Here is an 18,597-nt window from a genome sequence, read left to right as displayed (position 1 = left end):
GAAATCTTGAATAGACCAGCTCTGGTATTGCTGTGGTCTGTAATGCTGTGTGTTAAAGTCAATTGATGCTGATTTTGTTGTGACCTAATTTGCTGGGCAGTGGATGAGGAGCTGTTTCCAGGTGGCTATCTTGCTCTTGTGCCAGGAATAGCAGACTCTAAGGAAGATATACAATTAGAGGCAGAAACCTTTATTTGTGTCTGCTAATTATATCACTGTTTGTAAGTCAAGACCCAGCACAGGTACCCTTACTGGAAGGGTGAAGTAGAACTCAAATGGGAGTTAAGAGTTTGTTCCTCAGGCCCGCGTTGTTTTGGGATAACAAGTGTTACAGTTGGTATTACAGTGTAACTATGAATGCCTCTGAATTTATACAGGGACCAACAAAAATTGCCTAGAGCCACATGCCTAGCCCAAGGTGAAAATATGAATCCTGCCTGTGGTGGCTGAAGTGGTGCAAATTAGATTGGAACAAATTTTGTATGGAAACCTTTTTTTTTTTTTTTTAAACTCAGAAATGCTATGGATAATTCCTTTTAAATTTTTATCACTTTAGTGCTTGGAGTGATGTGTATGGTGGTTTTCTGTGGATGAAGAAGATTCCCCTTGACTTTGCCTTGGGCTTGGGTTTGTGAAATGGTCAGCTCCAAAACACCTGAAGTGCTGAGATGCTCAGGTGTATGTGTTTGAATCCTTCTGGGCAGCCTCTTACTTTTCATTTTTGGTCATGTCTGCTAATCCTGAGCCTGATTCTCACAAATCATCAAAACTCTGGAGTTAACAGAGCTGTACAAAATGTTGTGGTCCCAGGTCGTGCTGAAATGTGGTAGGAAACTGCTGTGTTGGGCACAGTTCTGCATTTGCCGGGTCAGTGCAGGTGCCAGGTGCTGGCAGCAGGGCTGTTCCAGCAGCCCCTCCGCAGGACACAACTGTGGCCATCAGCCACAGGTGAGGCCTCTGTGGCAGAACACACCTCAGGAAGGGCACAGCACTGGCAGCTGTGTCAAGAGCAGCTGAGGGTCAGAGGATGAGAATGTGCTCCAGCCCCTGGGAGGAACATGGTGGATCAGGATCTCCCTGCAGGCCCATGTTGGAACCCCAAGCTGGAGAATATGGAGCTTTCCTGAAGGAACTGTGGTCACAGAGAGCTGATGTAGGGGTGTGTTTAACCTGAAGGGCTGCAGCCCGGGAGAGGACCATGCTGGAGCAGGGGAAAGGTGTGAGAAGGTAGGAGAGCAGAGAGGAGCTGACCAGATACCACTATGCCCTTTCCCTCTGAGCTGCTTAAGATGGGGGAGGCAAAGGTGGTGTGTGTGAAAACATGAAGTTGAGCCTGGGAAGGAGCAGGAAAGAGAGGTAAGGTGTTCTAATTTTTATGTGTTTTTCACTGTCAAAATCTTATTTTAGCTGGCAATAGATTACTTGATAGTATTGTCTGTTTCTGGACTAGGTTCTGGGAGACCTGCAGTGTTTTGTTGCTCTGCCATTGTCATCCTGGATATCTTAGGAAAATTGCTTTGTTTCTCTGTCCCTCTGTTTCTTTGTTCCCTTTTTGTGAGGTGTTTTGATACCTCTGGGTAAAAAGTGCTGTATTCTGGGTGGCTCAAAAGTAGAGTTAGTGCTTGTGTTGGATAATTATAACCTATTACACGAGGATTCTCTCTGTAATCCTATTTTCAGATATGCCGTGTATGGGTAGGAGAGATGTAGAAGCCAGAATGATGTAGTAATTTGAGACAATTAAAAAAATAATCATAATATTCTATTTTTTTTCCTCCAGAATACAAGACAGTGTTCTCAAATCTTCTGAAGAAGGGATACTTGGAAGTTAGAAGAGACAATGACAGCTACTGGCAAACTTGCTATGCTGAACTCTCTCAGTACAAACTGTACCTGTATTGCTTGGACAGCAGTGGCAACCAGACTCTTCCCACTGTGTATCCACTCATGCGTTTTCAAAGGGTGGCTGTTACTGGTGGCAGTGAAACCAAGGTGGTGGACACTGTCCTGTCAGACGGCTCACAGCTACAGCTGAAGGCAGAGTCCTCGTGGGAGACTTTGGACTGGGGGCAGAAACTTTGGGAAGCAGTGCATACTTCTGGGCCTGCTCTTACAAGACAGCAGGAGAAACTGGAGAATGTGCCAAAGCTTGAAAATAACAGTGGGCTTTCTCAAACTAATGGATTATTAGAGAAGCCTATGGAGCTCTTCCTACCCATGAATTTGACTGAAAAGACTAAAGAGTACCAAAATATTCTGAAATCGGGGACTCTTTACAGGTTAACTGTCCAGAATAACTGGAAGGCATTTACTTTTGTCTTGAACAAGTCTTATCTCATGGCATTCCAGCCTGGTAGACTTGATGAGGATCCCCTGCTGAGCTACAATGTGGATGTGTGCCTGTCGGTCCAGACAGATACTCAGGATGGCTGTGACTCTTGCTTTCAGGTCATTTTTCCCCAAGATGTGCTGCGCCTGCGCGCAGAGACCCGTCAGAGGGCCCAGGAGTGGATGGAGGCGCTGAAGGCAGCAGCCAATGCTACTCGAAGTTTAAGCCAAAACCCACAGGTGACGCTTAGGAACAAACCTGGAGATCGGCCCTTTGGAAATGATCTTAGAAAGACCAAGCGCCAGTCTGTGACCACCAGCTTCCTGAGCATCCTGACCACACTGTCTCTAGAGAGAGGGCTCACAGTACAGAGCTTCAAGTGTGCAGGTGAGCAGCCAGGTTACAGCATCTGCACCCCCTCTGCAGGAAAAGAAAATCACTTGAAAGAGCATGTGTGTGCTTTAGCAGCACAGCTGTTCCCTGCCTCTCACTGTGGCTCTAGTTAGCCTTTCTCTCTGTCAAATGTGGAGAAAAAGCTACGGGATATTCAGAGGTTCGTCTGCTTTTGGTGAGCAGGGCTGAAACATTAGATCGTGCACATACAGCACTACATGGGCCAGGGCTGCCCTGCAGGGTGGCTGAACTGTTTTCTTGATTCGGGACACTGTAAAGGTGGTGCAGAATCAAAGGGGTTTGAATTTGTTGTCTGACTCTAGTCTTGTAGGCAAGATCACGTTTTTATCCAGTTTGGGAAGGAAGTGAAAATAGAGAGAATGTGTCTGAATGCATTTCATTATCATTTTACTTTAGCAAGGGCACCTGTGTGGAGCAAATTTGGGCACCTTAATGCCTAAACTATAGTCTCTGACTTGCTTTAGTTACACTCACTTAGAAATTGTCAGCTCAAGCAGAAACAGCTCTTTTGGAGACTTTTTCTCTTGTATTACAGGAGCTGTGATGGTCCTGCCTCCTCTCCATGCTGCTTTGGGGTGTGGGTCTTACGTTGCTCTGAAGCCACACAGGATTCTGGGGAGTATCTGTTTGGGCCCAGGACCTGCAGGCTGGCCTGAATCCCGTCCAGGGAGTACCTGGCCCCTAGAAGCACTGGACTGCCCTCAAAATTGTCTGTGGGTGCAGTTGGGTTTGTCCTTCTCTGGTAGGCACCTGCAGGTCATGTTCCTGCTCATCTTTCTATAGTGGATGACACCCACGTGGCAGCTGGAGCATCATGAAGGTTGGCATCATTCCAGTTAATGATTTGGTCATAGTATTTGGGCTTCTGCCTGAATCCAGTTCTGTTCTTGGCCACATTTGTATGACTTGGTGTAATTTGTTTTATATTTTGCTTAATTTTCTGACTGAGGTTCAGGAAAGTTTCAAGTGAATATTTTCAATTACCTCCTCTAAAATAGGAGGCCCCTGGGATGGCAACAAAATACATGTCTCCAGTGTGAAGCAGATTTTAGTCTTGCTTTATGTAGTATGGGAGCAGACTTTTCTCTGGGAAAGGATGGATTCCCTCTCCTGAACATGGGATGGTTAGTTTCCACTCACTCATGTATTCCTCACAAAAATAAGGTGCTCTGACTAGGGTTGCATGATGTCTTTTCTTGATACGCCTGAGGCATTTCCAATACTCCTGTGGTCTCCTTTTAGTCTGCCACACTGAACAAATGTTCTTGTGCAGAAAAAAATCATCTTGAGTTTGGAGGGTCTGTGGGGAGCTGGTCACTGGGATTCTCTGTTCCCGAGGGTTTCACAGCAGTTTCTGTAGGAGCAAGTCCTTTGCCATTCCTGAGACCCTTAGGGCTGTCTGAAACTTGGAGTTGTTACCGTGGAGCAGAGAAATAAATAATTTTAGTTATAATTGGGAGAAACTGGAGGAACTTTGTTTGGCTCGGGAAAGTTTGTGCTGAGGAGGGATACAGGCAAGCTGAGCCTCTCTCCTTTTCCTTGCTCCCTGCAGGCAGTTGTGCCGTTCCGGGCTTGGGCTGCTGTTTAACCTGAGGGGCCTGCTGTTGGTAATTACAGCTTGCAGGCATTGAGAGCGGTTTTCCCCAGGGCTGCTGGGAGGGGTAAGCTTGGGGAAAGATGAGGAGGGGGGAGGAAGAAAAGTTTTGCGTTGAATTCTTCAGCCATTTAGTGCAAATTCCTGTAATTACCGTCTTTGTGTCCTGTCCCAATGGCACATAATACAGCAGAAGCCTTTCCTAATTGAGACCTTACAGGAGGTACAAATCCCTCCTTTGTTCAGCCTGACAAATTAGTGCCAGAAAGTGGCAAGGTCCGAGTGGGAATCAAAGGCAAGCAACACAAAGATGGAACTTACGGCTACAGTAATAACCCTCTCTAGTCCTGCAGGGGTGGGAGGGAAGGAAAAGTAATGACCAATGAAAAATGAAGGGGTTTTTTGTTATAAATTCCCTTGACATGACAGCACCTCAGGGCTGCTTTATTTATTTAGGAAAAGCGATTAAATAGTAATACAACAGGGCAGACCATTGTCTCTCGAGCTACCCCCCTTCCTCCAGACCCCTGCTGCCTTGGCTAATTGATTGACAATGAACCTCTGATAAAGAAGGTTGCTGGGAGGACCTAATGGGGACAGGCTTTTTAAAATTTATTTTCTCTTTGCAGTCTTTGTGGGGTTCCCCTCTCCATTTTTCCTGTTTGAAATGCTCTTGGCATCCCCCTTTCCTTTTCTCCCTCAGTAAAAGCTTTTTAAGGAATTGGTCCCCGACAAACAGCTGATATTCACAAGCAGGTAGGGAAGAATGTGCATGTTTGTGCCTCGCTATTGACAGGTTTATCTTGGAGTCTGGGTAGCACTTTTCAACTCCAGGGAGGTGGTGTCAGATGTAGTCGTGGGGCAGGGAGGACAAAGTGTTCATACCCTGGAGTCAGAAGGGCAGTTGGAAAAAAGTTGTCTTTTGCTTGATCAGCAGATACAAAAGCTTTCCTTCACATTTGTAACTCCGTTTTACTGCAGAGGGCAGGGCATTACTTGTTGTAATTTGAAAAAAATTATTGAACCAACCACTGATTCGCAGTGGAAAGGCAGGGAGTTTATAAACCCTTTTAATTTTGTGGCCATTATTTATATTTTTGGCTTAGAGAAAAGCTTCTAGGGAAAGGTAGGCATTTCTCCTGGAGGAGTTCTCCTGGAGGTCTGTAAGGAGCAAATATCTCCAGGTGTCCTTCATTATCATTATTTTTTGTCACGGGGCATCACTTTTCTATAGATGGGGAAGATAAATGGCCTTTGCCATTGCCTCCTGTTTTTGCATAGCTCCTGTTCTTTTGATGGCTCTCTTCTGTTTCACCTTTTGTTTTCTTTCCCCCTGACCTTTATTAAAACAGACATTTTTTCCAGAGAAGTCAGTTGTGTCTGCCAGGAACTCTGTTACTTAGACAGTAAGTCCTAATGGATGTGGGAATTTCTGCCTTCTGGAAAATGTGCTCTACACCCTTTCATTTGTCTGTCTGGCTTTCCTTGCTTCTCTTCTAGGGTGCCTTCTGTCTTTTCCTCCCTGCTTTCTCCATGTCTCCTCACTTGCCAAAACGATAAATACTGCTATTAGGGCTTGAATGACTTGGCTGGCTGAGCTGAACACTAGGTGCAGAGAAGCCAGGGTTAGTGAATGTGCTATTTCCTGAGCTTGCAGCCCTGTCAAATGAAGACGCAGATGGAGAGCTGTTGTCTTTCAAGGAATCATTCTGCACCTAGTGCTGTGATCCTGTGTGTAGCTGGGGGACAGCCCAGTGCAACATGCACGGGTCATGCAACCTCTGCTCTATCTCAGCCCCTTGGTCTGGAATCAGTCACTACTACAGTAAAAATAAACTTACTTTTTTTTCCTCCCTTAATGAAAAGAAAGTATTTCCTAATAGGTTGCAAGGCAGCAAGTGTAATTTAAAAACAAAACTAAATAGTCATGTGTGATGTCAACTTTGTTCAACTTCTCTAAAAGCCTTACAGTTGAAACTTCTCAAATACAGATAGTTGAGAAGCATCCTTGAATTTACCAAATCCTTAGTGAACCGTCGTTATACCCAATGCTTATTTTGTAGCATGTCACTGAAATAAAAATGCTAGAGGATAAACCTAGAAAATGCAGGACAATAATAAAATACCATAAGGTCCTTTGGAAGGTTTTTAGCACTCTTGTCACATTTTAGTTCTGAATAACCATTGTCCTCACCTGTCCAGGGCTTTTAGGATTGTGCTTTTTCTAAGTGCTGTATTTGTTTTGTGCTTGGTTTCATTTCAATTGATCTCTTTCTTCCAAGGCTTCAGCAGCTTTTTACCTTCCCTGTATTTGAGACTCTGTAAAATCCCCTAGGAATGTTTTGCACTGTAGAGGTTTTATTGTTTAGGTATCTTCACTTTAGGCTTTAGTCTTTTAGTCTTGTATGTAACTTTCAGGCCCTATTTCTATTCATTTAAAAGTAAAACTTCCACTGCTAGCAGTGGGATTTCTAAACCAGCTGAGCAGAAAAATGCATGGTCTAAGTTAGTATTTGGAAAATACATCATGTTTAAACAAGGTCACTGACTTGTTGGGAGGAGTGGGGGGAGTGTTTCCAAACAAGGGTGACTGGAATTCATGTAGCAGGGAGCACTTTATTTGCCCTGGACCTACGTGTTTCAAAACAAGTGTGCTGGGCCGCAGTGCTTTGCCATATGACAGCTCATTTTGGGTAAAGGTTGGAAGATACCACATACTTGGGTTGATTAAACCTGCTTATCAGTGATCAGTTATGATCACAGAGGCCATTTAATCTTCATTGATGAGTTCTTCAGTGCAGTTCTAGGATGGCATGACTAGAGGAAGTGACAGTGAAAACTATCAGCTTTGTCTGGTAGAGGTTGTGTCCTTCACCCTTCTGGGATTTGGCTGGCACCTTCACAGAGTGAGATTTTCACCTTCATGGGATTTGGTTTGGGGTTGGCCTGCTGCTGCCTGGAAGTGCAGTTTAGATAAGTACTTGATCAGTTCAGTGCCTGTTCTGTGCCCTGATGTGTGCTTTGCAATCAACTGGTGTTTAAGTTCTTTCTCTCAGCCCTGCAAGAGGAACTGCTGATATAACTGTCTTGGCTGATGAATGTACATATTCCCCCTGGCAGCCTTGAAGGGTGCCTTTTCTGCCTGTGTGGGTTTAGGTGACCCCATTGCTCTAATCTGTCCCTGTCAACAACTCTGCAGGTTTTCAGTACATGCTAATTTATTGTACTATTGTGAGCTCAATTCTGCTGGGTCTGAATGTGTCTCTACTGTAAGCATAGGCTGTTCTGGCTATGCCTTGTTTCTTCCTGGCTTGTGGGTGCTAGGTATGAGTTCCACTACCCTCAAAGAACTCTTGGTTGTCTGGGGACCTTTCTTGTCCATTTGTTGTATGAAACCAGTCTTGAGAGATCTTTTGGCATAGAGTTCAAAGAAAAGAATGCCCAAATCAGGCAGTCTAAATGTCCAAGTCTCACTTTTGTTGAGATGGGAAAAAGCTACATCTGGACAAAAGGAAGTATTCTTCAGACATGAAAACTCCAACACTTATACACCACCCCCACAGTTCTTCTCTGGAGAACCCAGAGGTTCTTAAGGAATTATGTGCAAGAGAGAGCTTTATTGGTTGGGCTAGCATCTTTTAAATCAGTCAAGCCAGCTTTTGTGACTAAAGACCTTACCTTCCCAGAAAGGCACTGGCATCTGCACAATACTTTCTCTGCAGTTGCAGTTCATACCAGGGTCCTGAGTTATTTTGGGCCATGGCTGCTAATTTAGTTTTCTAAGAAAGCAAAGCTTATGTCCCAATGCTGTTTGCTCAGTTTTACTCTTGTCCCATAAAATTTGGATCTACCTGACTATTCTGACAAAATTTGACAGAGGAGAAGAGGTAGCAAAGATGGGTACATCTCGAAGGTGTTATCGCATCACAGGGAGCCCCTTCTAATGCTGCTCTGGAAAAAAAGTCCTGTGAAGTGCACTGTGTACTTGTTTAGCATCAGAATGTCCTTGCAGATGTGCAGCCTTGATGGACAAACACTGAAGGAAAATGGCTGCTTTAGGGTCCACTGCTGCAAAACGAAGACATTTTGTGTGTTGGCAAGGCTTTCCCTCTTCTGTCACATGCCAAAGCTGTGTATTATTACAAAACTATTGCGTGTGGATCAAATCAGGGGCAATATAAAAGAAATTAGAGAACAAACCAGAGGCCAGCTGCTAGGAAGGGTTTAGGTTCTTGGTCTGGCCTTCTGCAACATCTATAGTCTCTGACATGTACCTGTGCTGTGTAAATCTGAATAGTTCATGTGCCTGAGGCAGTGCTGTGATAGTGATGTGCGACCAAGAAGAAATTCAGCCAAATAGCATTGATAAAAATATGTAACCACACTTAGTGCACAGTTGTTCCTTCTTTTAAAAGGAGATAGAAAACCAGTTGTGTATTCAAACAGAAACAGAGCTGGTTATTTCTAGGTATCCTAATACTGTATTAAATAAATTAAACTTGGCAAACCAGGTAGCCTTCAGTGTAAGTCAAGGAGTGAGCAGTGCAGGGGTAAGTGGTGTTCAAAGTGACTACAGAGCAGAAATGAAAACTGGGTTAAGTAGAGACTCATTTTGCTAAATGACCTGGCTGAGGGTGCTGGCACCAGTGTTCTGATCACACAAATGGCTGGCCTGCTCTTTGCCCTGTTCTCTGGTCTGCCTTCTCAGTGTGTAGAACCAAATATGAATGTAATTGACTGTGTAAGTGGGAATGCCATTATTAATTATGCTTACATTATCTCTTTACTTCTAGCTGGCAGGCAGGCTTCAAGAGCTGGCCCAGAGAGTGTGTTCAGTTCCCGTTCCTGACCCAAGAGCTGGTGAATTACTGAATCCTACCAATAAGTCCATGGTAGATCCCATTTCCTTCTGTCGGGGAGCACTTCAGAGTCTCAGCAAAGCACCCTTAATCCTATAAGGGCATGGGGAAAGGAATACCAGATTAGTTTGAGGTTTATGGTGTTATTCCTCAGCACTGTTGTCCTGCAAACACAGGGAAAGGATTTGAAAATGTGCAGTAGGAGAATGTAAGCTGGCCATGTGTTAAAAGGGTCACAAACAACAGCCTATGTGTAAAGTGTATCTTCAAATCTGTTTGTAATTTCCTCAGAGCATATTCTCTGGGAAGAATGTAACTTTGCCACCTCTTAGAATTTGACATAAAAGGTAAAAGAACCTATCTTCTGATGAAACTCAAGAGGGGAAATCTACCTACCGCCAGCCATGTAAATATTGGATGTCTACACTAATTCAATCTTCGCTGCTTGAAGAAAGGCTGGGTTCCTAGGGGATAATTCCTCTCATGTTCCTTGGAATGCTGCTCTGAAGCTGGGTGCCTGTGAGACATCTCCCATGGGTGGGATGGGTCACTGTCTGGAGTGTCCAGCCTCCTCAGCCCGCAGCCACCAAGCCTGCACTGGTAGGCTAAGTCAGCTGAACTGGAATGTGTAAGACAAGAAAGACAGGCATTGTACCTTCAAATGGTGCTAAGGAAGATGGAAAGTCTGTTATTTTAGCACTTAGTCCTGAGCTATAGCTGATAGTCAAGGTTTCCATTGACTTGGAACAATTGGGCCATCCTTTGGATGTACGAACCCTTCCTTATTTCTGGAGAAGCTAATCTAGTTTATAATTAAAATAAGATGTGTACACTGATGACATGATAGGAGTTTTACATGTTGCTGAGGTAATTATAACTTGGTAGGGTCAAAACCACATGGTTTCAACACAGAATTTTTTTTTTTTACTTTAATCTGTTAAGGTTTTGTTGTCTTTTTTTAAAAGTTTATAAGAAGCTCACAAAAAATATAGGCAAGGTGAGTAGTGTCAGACTTTGCTTGGAGGTTTATAAGTTTTTAATTATTTAGTTGAAATAAAATTGCTCTGGAAAGTAATGGCAGGAAAAGGACAAAGCATAATGCAAACCTGGGTAGACATAAGAGAGAACTGAGTTGGATTGTTAGTGTGTCTTCCTTGTGAATTTGAGTTTTCCCATGGTGGACTGAATTGGAATAGATGCACAGGAATAAAGATAAGCAACTGAAGTAATTCTCACCTTATTTCTGTTGGTGCTGAGCTGATAGAGCAATGTTGTATGTCTGATCTAACACTGAAAATTTGTTGCTGTGTTTCTTCTGCTTAGTCTGCTTTATGCCTTTATAAAGCTGAAAGCCTTTTGAAGTCTGTGGATCATTTTCTTTTCTTTGTATTGTATGTTGTTTCTAAATGAATTAGCTTCTAAGCTAATCTGTCACAGATTTAATTATGGCACACAATCACAAGGGACTTGCTTTTTCCTGTTACCGAACAAGGAACTTTATTGAATAAGGAAAACAGTTGTGTACTTGATTCTAATTTGGTCTTTCACTTTCTCTGTTTCACTGTGGAGCTGCTCCAATCTTTTCTTGCTAAAAGATGAAAGGTATCTGGATAAAAAAGGATCGTTGTGTGTGTCTTCCTTGACCACAAGAGTATGCAGCAACCTGAAAGTGGTGTTTTCCATGGAGAAGAGGAATTGTGTTCAGATGTCTTGGATTCCTCCACCATACTTGTCTACCACCTTAAGTCAAGGAGAGAGTTTTGTTACAACTTTTTAACCTCACCTTCTGTACTAAATTCTTCCTGAAGGCTTCACACTTGGACATGAGCCTCTTGATGTTGATACTCCTGCTCTGCTCACAGACATGTTGTTGAGGGAGATTCATCTGTGCCCAGCAGCACTTTCTTGCTGCTATTTTTTCTAACCCCTATTTTCTTTCCTTGATTCCAAGGCTGTTTTGTTGTATTTTCCATGATGAAAGGTTTGGGATGATTCCTTCCCTCTCTTTGCTAAGTATACTTTACAGCTACACTTCTTCCCTCTGTAACATTCTGTAGGGTGGGATGATCTCTTTGCATTAGGATCCGGGTTTGCCGGACCTTTGTACAGATGGTATATAGATAATATTCTGTGTGAGCATTAGGGATAGGTGAGAGAGGTTTGGTGAAAGTTCTGCTGCTTTTTTCTCCCATCCTGTGCAAGGTGCTTTCTCTAGTTATGTAGGCAAGTAAGTGTTTTCTCTGCAAACACGGTCCCTTCCCAAACCCTATGACTGTCTGTTGAATTGTGTTAGCCATCTCGGAGGTGGTCAGCTACATCTGATTGTCCTGCTGGGAGAGGTGCTCAAGAGTTTTAAGCCAGGAATCAGTACTAGCTTTGTTTCTGGTAAACATCATGGCAAGTTGATGTACCCGAATGCCCAGGTGCAGGATTTCCAAGGTCATTAAGCCAATGGTTATTCCTTCTTCCTCTTCTTTCTCTCTCATCTATTTTTTTTCATCTTAAAAAAACATAGTAGCATAAGTGGTCTATGCCACAGAAATATGTTTGTCACACTACACCACTTTGAACTGCATAACATCAAAGAAAATCAGTGCTTTGATAACTTGATTTGAAAGGGTTGTAGAAATAGCCATCATTATGAATCACAACAGAGAGGTATGGAAAAGATGGTGATTTTCAAACAGCAAAGCTTGGAAAGTAGAGGAGGATGTAAAGTGGATACCAGCGCCACATTATCATCTAACAAACCCCAGCTACACAACTGTTATGTAGCTTTACAGAACATATTTTCTTGAGGATATGATGAAGAATGAAAAATACTAGGTGTAAAGAGGAACAAGGGAACAAAAGTGGGCTTAGGAGAGGGCTGTAACAAGCGAGAAAGCAATGCATGTTGGTTGGGTATGAATTTCTTCCACTTCCTCCTCTTCATAAAACCACCTTTTCGGAAGATGAAGGGCATCCAAGATTGCTGAGACTCTCCTCACCCTGAGAGGAGACCTCAGTTCTTGTGGGCTGGATATAGGGAGGAGGAGAGAAGCCCCTCAGCATTTCTGTGCTTTATCACTCCTCTCCTGAGAAAACTGTCTCCAGGGACTGGAATGAGTTTCTGGCTCTTGGAGGCTGCAAGAAATTAGGCCTTAAGGTGGTTAATTCTCAACTGCAAATGTTTTAGTCTAGAATTTTGGCAATTAAAATTGAACTTTCTTGTTATTACCTTCAGTCTAACAGACAGGATTTAGGGCATTAAGACAAGGTAGCAGCTAGTGGAATGCATGGTGCTAGTTAGGTGAAATCAGTATGTCCTGTCCCATCCTTATCCCCAGACAAGTAAGTGTTGGGTAGTGGGGAATGTTTGTAAGGTTTCAGTGACATTGAATTGGGAGACTATTTGCCTTCAGACACTGCTTTACCACTAGAACTTCATTAATACTTATGTTCTGGTCTTATGAAGGGTAAAGGAGAAGATAGGAACATAATTATCTCTTTTATCAACTGACCAGTTTATATGTTTACTTTTTCCAAGAAACGGCATGTCCTTTCTTAAAAAAAAAAAAAAAAAAAAAAAAAGGCAGGGGAAGAAGGAGATGGAAACAGGACATGTCCCATACTGATTCACTTGGTAGTGTGTATTGCAGAGAATCCTTGGCCAAATGGCTCTGGAGTGTGAAAGAGGTGGAAATGAGCTAATTGTGTTGGTAGGTTATTCCAGTGATTTTTTGGGGGGGGTGGGGAACGACGACATGGTGACATCATTTGATGTAGGAAAGGGGGAGCTCAGTTTGTGCCTAGAACAGCTGACCTGCAATCTTTCCTCGAATCAGGGTAACTTCTGCTAGGGAGAAGAGATGCTTTCAGCTGGAGAAGTCACAGAATTACACGAAATGAAATTAATTATATTGACGAAAGCAATCGGTCAGTTGACTTCTATCTGAACTCTGTCTGAAAAACTCTGTTTAGCCAATGCTTTTGCAGTAAAAGTGATGTACAAAGATTCTGCTACTCAGTATTTCTAGTCAGCTGCAGGAGAAACTGTCTGAGCATACAGCACATGCCAGAGTTGAGCTCTGGTGCTCTGGCTGAAGCTATAAATGTCATATGGGGACACTGGCATTTGAAGGAGAAGCAGAAATTCTGTCATGTATGCTGTGTCTAGAGGTGTTATTAACAGCCACATGATGTATCTTACCCAAACATTATTAACCTCACTTCCTGAGTAGGTTGTTTAATGTGACTGTGCTGTCTGTCTTCAGCCATCTACCCTAATATAATATGAACCTTCTGGCTCATTTTAGTCACTATTGAAAGACAGAAGTGTCAGGTATGTTGAGTTTTTATGTGTTTTGTGGAAACAGGTGGTCAGGTGAAGGAGATCTCTGCATTAGTTCTTTCCAACTACAGCAGGAGCTTTTGAATACATTGTTTTTCCCCAGGGACTCTACACTAGGGAGAGGAGGAGGGAAGGGATCTAGCTGTGCAAAAAGTGTCAGGCAGACCTCAGACCTTGTAAGACACAGAGTAATGCAATTGTAAGGAAAAAAAAAAACCCTGTTGGAAACTGAACTGTGTCACTACTGCTAGTAAAGAACTACTCATTCTCAGTGTGACTGCTGCTCAGTTATTATTCATGATCTGACTGTGGTTTGCCTTGGCTGTTCTAATTCTGTGGCTGAGTCTTACCTGCCAAGTCAGCATCCCTTCTGGCTGCCAGCAGGAGCTGGCTTGCACTCCTGCAGGCAGGCAATGCTGGCCCATTCTCTTGTGGGGAAAATGGGAGCTCTCTGGAGCAAGCATACCTTAGAATGTGCCTTGTCTAAGCTTCAGGCCATGGTTTTCACATGGCCATGGCTTTTAAATGCCCAGTGTCTCACAAGCAAGTTCTGCCTTTGTTTCTTGAGAAGTGCTAAGTATCTTTTGACTGCTGTTTGAACTCTATCACAGATGCCTAAGTTAGTGTGTGCTTTTTCAGTGCTAGTCCAAGAATACTGATAATTATTTATAATTTTTTTTAATGGAATGAGAAATGTCTCTTGGGTAAAAGAAATAAAATATTAAAAGGATCTCAAATTGAGGAATACTTTTCTGACTCCATGCTGAATGTGTACCTCTGGCTTGGTGTACAAACCCAGACTTTTGCTCCTCTCTTTTCTCTAGGCTGTCAACGCTCCATAGGTCTGTCCAATGGGAAAGCCAAGGTGTGCAGCTACAGTGGATGGTATTACTGCAGCACCTGCCATGTGGATGACAGCTTCCTTATCCCTGCACGGCTGGTTCACAACTGGGACACTTCTAAACACAAGGTAATCTCCCTGCAGGTTGGAGTGCTAGCAAGTAAGCTGAATTGCTGATGGAAACACAACAGTCTGAAGGTTGCAGGCATTGACTGCTCATACTGTTTCCTTTGTCCCTCTTGACAAAATGAGCCATGGTCTCTCAACAAGACATGTTTTCATCACAGTTTCCTTGGCCAGATCTAAGGTGTTCCTCCACAGGGGCAGCCATGCTCCTCCTTCTTGGTGGTATCTTTTTCATCATAGCTTATCTGGCTGTTCAAGGGACAGGGAGAGGTAGCACACAACAACAGCTCTAATTCTTGTAGTTATTGGAGCTTTGAGGAGTACCTGTTTCATGACCACCAGGGACTAAGGATTGGCACAGTTTACTGATGGATGCTAAATTGTGGAAATACCTATAGGAAACTGCTTACCAAATGCAGTGTTTGTAAGGCCCAGTATGTCCTGTCTCTCGGCATGAGCATTTTGAGGACACTAGAAGGACATTGCTGTAGCACTTAATTGAACCAAATAGATGAAAGTAACATAACAAGAAAATTCTACAGTTGTTCACTTGCCACACAAGAGCTTTTCTAAAACTTTTATAATCTGCTATTTGCTGCTGCCTCAGTGGCTGGTTGCTAGATAGAGGCACCGATTACATGCCTCAAAGCATTATACCAGCAAACAAAGTAACAGTGTTGTTTTGCCATCTCAGGCAGTATATGCTGAAAGAATAACAAACTCACAAGGAATCCAGACCATGCTAGAGCTTCAGACCTAGCAGCCACTGTTAGGAGAGGCTGTTTGATGTTTTGTGTCCGCAAATATTATTATGTGCTATTTGAAAAGGAAAAAAATAACCTGTAAATGCTCTATTAGAGGAAAAGCAGGTCTCTTGAAGAAAATTTGTCAGATGGGGAGATTATTAAAAGGTAGCCAGAGCCTGCTATCAGGAAAATTATAGTCTTGCTCTCTGAAATGCAAGATTCTTCAAAGTTGCAAAGCTCCAGGGTGTGGAGACAAAAAGCCCTCCCATGCCTAGAAGTTAGGAATATTTAAAAGTTCTTTTTTTGGATGCTTTTACCAAGGACTAAACTTGCTACCACATGGTAGTACAAGCAGACCTGATATGGGGCTGGTGGATGGTGAGGCAAAGACCTCATATCAAGCTGTCAGTAATACTGCCAAGAAAATTAACTGGGTTTTTTTCTAAACCTGTAGCATAAAAACTATGCTCTAGTCTATTTCCTGTGGTATAGGCAGCTGAGGCACAAAAAGAAGCAGGACTTGAAAGCTTAAGCATTAATTGAAAGCCTAATCTATTGTCACCTCACTGTAATAGTGAGAAATTTAGTTTTGCACTTTTTCTGACAGAACAAGTTTCAGGTGCCTTGGAAACACAAGCAAATTCTGTGCAGCTGCTTTACCTGCCTTTGTGTGAAAGTGCTCAGGAGGTGAATTTAAGAAAGGAACACAACCCCTCAGGTAGGAAAAAACAACATCATCCCCAACTATTAGAGCAGGAACTAAGGCAGGGAGGGAAGGCAAAGATAAGCACACTGCCCTGCCCCTTGTAGGTAACACAGCACTGCCTGAAAGTGGAGCTTCTGCAGAGGGGATGTGTTCCTGGCTGTACTTCTGGCCACACATCCCAAAGAGGTCCTGCAGGAAATAAGCACATACCACATTTGATGGTCAGGACTGAGAGAGGGCTCCAGGATTCAAAAGCATCTTTGTTTTTCACAGTCTGAAATGTGTTTGTCAGTCCACCAAATTGGAAGCAAAATTGAATGAAGAGTTTGCAAACCTGCATTCTTTTCCACTGCCACCTATTCCCCACCTCCTCAGGGGTTTCTGGGGTCTGTCCTGTTTCTGGTAAAGCAAGCACCAAAAAGTACTGTAGGACATGAGCTTTTAGAGTGTAACTGGGCATGTTTCTCTTTTTATATTACATGAGCATCTGAGGAGAAGCTGTAAAATAAGCTGTGGCATCAGTTAAGTTTGGAAATTGAGAGGTTCTTGTCCACTTTTGGCAAGACAAGTCCTGAAAATCAGAAACAATAAACCTCTCTAGAGCTGTCTCTTCCCATACCCAGGATCCTGAAAAACAATGCACTTAACATCTGATAGCACATGGGTAGGAAAAGAGAAATCTTCTTGGCTGCAATAGAAGCTCTTTGAAAGGATTTGGCAGTTAGACATGTTTCTTCTGTCAAACCAAAGCTGCAGCTCAGTCCCCAGGTTCACTTTTTTCCCCATGTCTCCTACTGTTTTCATATTTGTATTTTTCATGTGTTTGTGTGAAGGCAAAAGAAAAAAGGCAGTTTTGTGAACACTCTTCCTTTTACTTAGGCCAAGTGTTTTCTCTATTTGCATACAAAGCCCTCTAAATATTGCAGGTTGTTTCAGGTGGCTTTCAACCTGCACAAAATGCCAGACAAACACAGTAGGGAATGAACTCCCTGTGCCAGAAGGTTTCAGGAGAAGCTGACATATGGTAAATTGAATTTTGAACTGTGAGTTTGCAGGCTTTAGAAAGGAAAAGTCTGGAAATGTTAGCATCCATCCTTTTATGACATTTAAAGCTGAAACCCTGTTGTGTTTTGCATCTTCTCATTCCTTCTGGCTGATTTAACAGGGTTGTTTTACTGCCCAGTAAAGCTGGGGGACTGTGAGTATGCTAGGATGGGTACTAAAATAATGAATTTGTGTGACTGCCCAACCCTTCCTGTTTCAAGACTGTGTTTCAGCCTCTTGTAACACTGCTGTGTTTGGCAATGTGAGTTAATGTTTTACAAGATGTGTGTCCCTGTGTCAGCCATGCAGAGCGGACTGACACCTATCTCAGCCAGTGATGCTGGGCAAAGCCACTTTTCCTGCAATCAGCACTTCATGGGTGCATTATATTGGCAAGGAGAGGGAAAGGTTTGCTTTGCTCTTCTCTCCTTAAAGGCTGCATTCAGACCATGCAGCACCAGTGCTGCACAGTAGTACTTGGTCCCCATAGTGCATGCATATGGCAGAGTCACACAGGGGACCTCAATTTGCCATCTCTTTGTTTCTGTGCTCCTAATTCCTCAGGAGAGATGCCCAATGTGGGGTACAGGTGTGGGTGCAGTATTCAGACAGGAACCTCCCTCCAGTTCCCAAGACACCAGGGGAGGTGGATGAGGAGCCCATCACCTCAACAGAGGCTTAAAGCAAGGAGATAGACAAATAACTGAGCACCTGGTCCTCCTGCTGGGAGGAGCTAGTCACTCATATGCCAAGCATTCACACACCTCCTCAGGAATCATGGAATACGTGCTTTGATTTGCTCATTGGTGGAAGAGGGCTAATAATTATTATAGATACAGAAGTTGTCAAGGGATTGCTGAGATACTGCAGTCAGATGTTTAATGATTATAAAAGCAGGTTGTTTAACTGCAGCTTTTTAATGCACTGCAATAAGCATAATAAAATATCAATGTTGCTTGTGTTAAAAAATTTGATAAATTTGGAGTTAATAGAATTTTGTTCTGCAAAATCTGAGGTGCTTGTCTTGCAGTGCTAGCTCTGATTCCACTCAGATGGCACAGTTCTTTGTACATGCAAGATATTAAAAAAAAAAAAGAAATTAGTGGGATGTTTAATGTAAATAGATGGGATATTTTATACAGCTTCAGGGCCTGGGAGACGTGTGTAGTTATAGTCTGCTATATTTAAAATTGCACATCTTGTTATCTGTATAGTTATTTATGGGAAGGCTGGCCTTGGCATATTTCTTAGATTTGTATTAAATGTCGTGAAAAGCTTACATTTGGGGCTAGCTTCCCCTGTCAGTAGCTAGTTACTCATGCTGGTTTTGGAACTGGTGCAATTTTTAAGGATGTGTATTGTTCTTACCTACAGCACCAGAAGGGAAATAACTTCCTAAATCTCAAGAGGCTGTGGTATGTGTGCCCTTTCTATTTTTGTCAGCCTAACTCATCTCTCCCTTGTCTCAGTGTAAACATTGACTTAGAGGTCCAGGAGGACTAATTGAATCGTGGAACCAGTAATATTTCTGTAGCAGAGTTTCAGGTGATTTGCAGCTCATTTAATGTAATCCCATCTTCTCTTTTCCAGCTGTGATAAAATGCA

The 18,597-nt window shown here is 43.0% G+C and overlaps 1 protein-coding gene across 4 annotated transcripts in view; it reads left to right on the top strand.

Moving 5' to 3' along the window:
- PLEKHM3 (pleckstrin homology domain containing M3) overlaps positions 1-18,597 on the top strand; it is a 91,669-nt gene that overhangs the window by 12,812 nt on the left and 60,260 nt on the right. For all 4 annotated transcript variants that reach the window (XR_003961358.4, XM_032749444.3, XM_072932354.1 and 1 more), the window contains exons 3-4: positions 1,781-2,716; positions 14,354-14,499. Coding sequence is in view for 3 of the 4 variants with exons in the window: in XM_032749444.3 (XP_032605335.2) it covers positions 1,781-2,716; positions 14,354-14,499 (1,082 nt within the window). In the remaining variant the exon portion in view is untranslated. The remainder of the gene's footprint in view (positions 1-1,780; positions 2,717-14,353; positions 14,500-18,597) is intronic.

Source organism: Taeniopygia guttata, chromosome 7, assembly GCF_048771995.1.
Source record: "Taeniopygia guttata chromosome 7, bTaeGut7.mat, whole genome shotgun sequence".
In the NCBI taxonomy this organism is placed as follows: Eukaryota; Metazoa; Chordata; class Aves; order Passeriformes; family Estrildidae; genus Taeniopygia; species Taeniopygia guttata.
The sequence above is the reverse complement of the archived record's forward strand: the minus strand, read 5'-3'. Positions and strand labels throughout refer to the sequence as shown.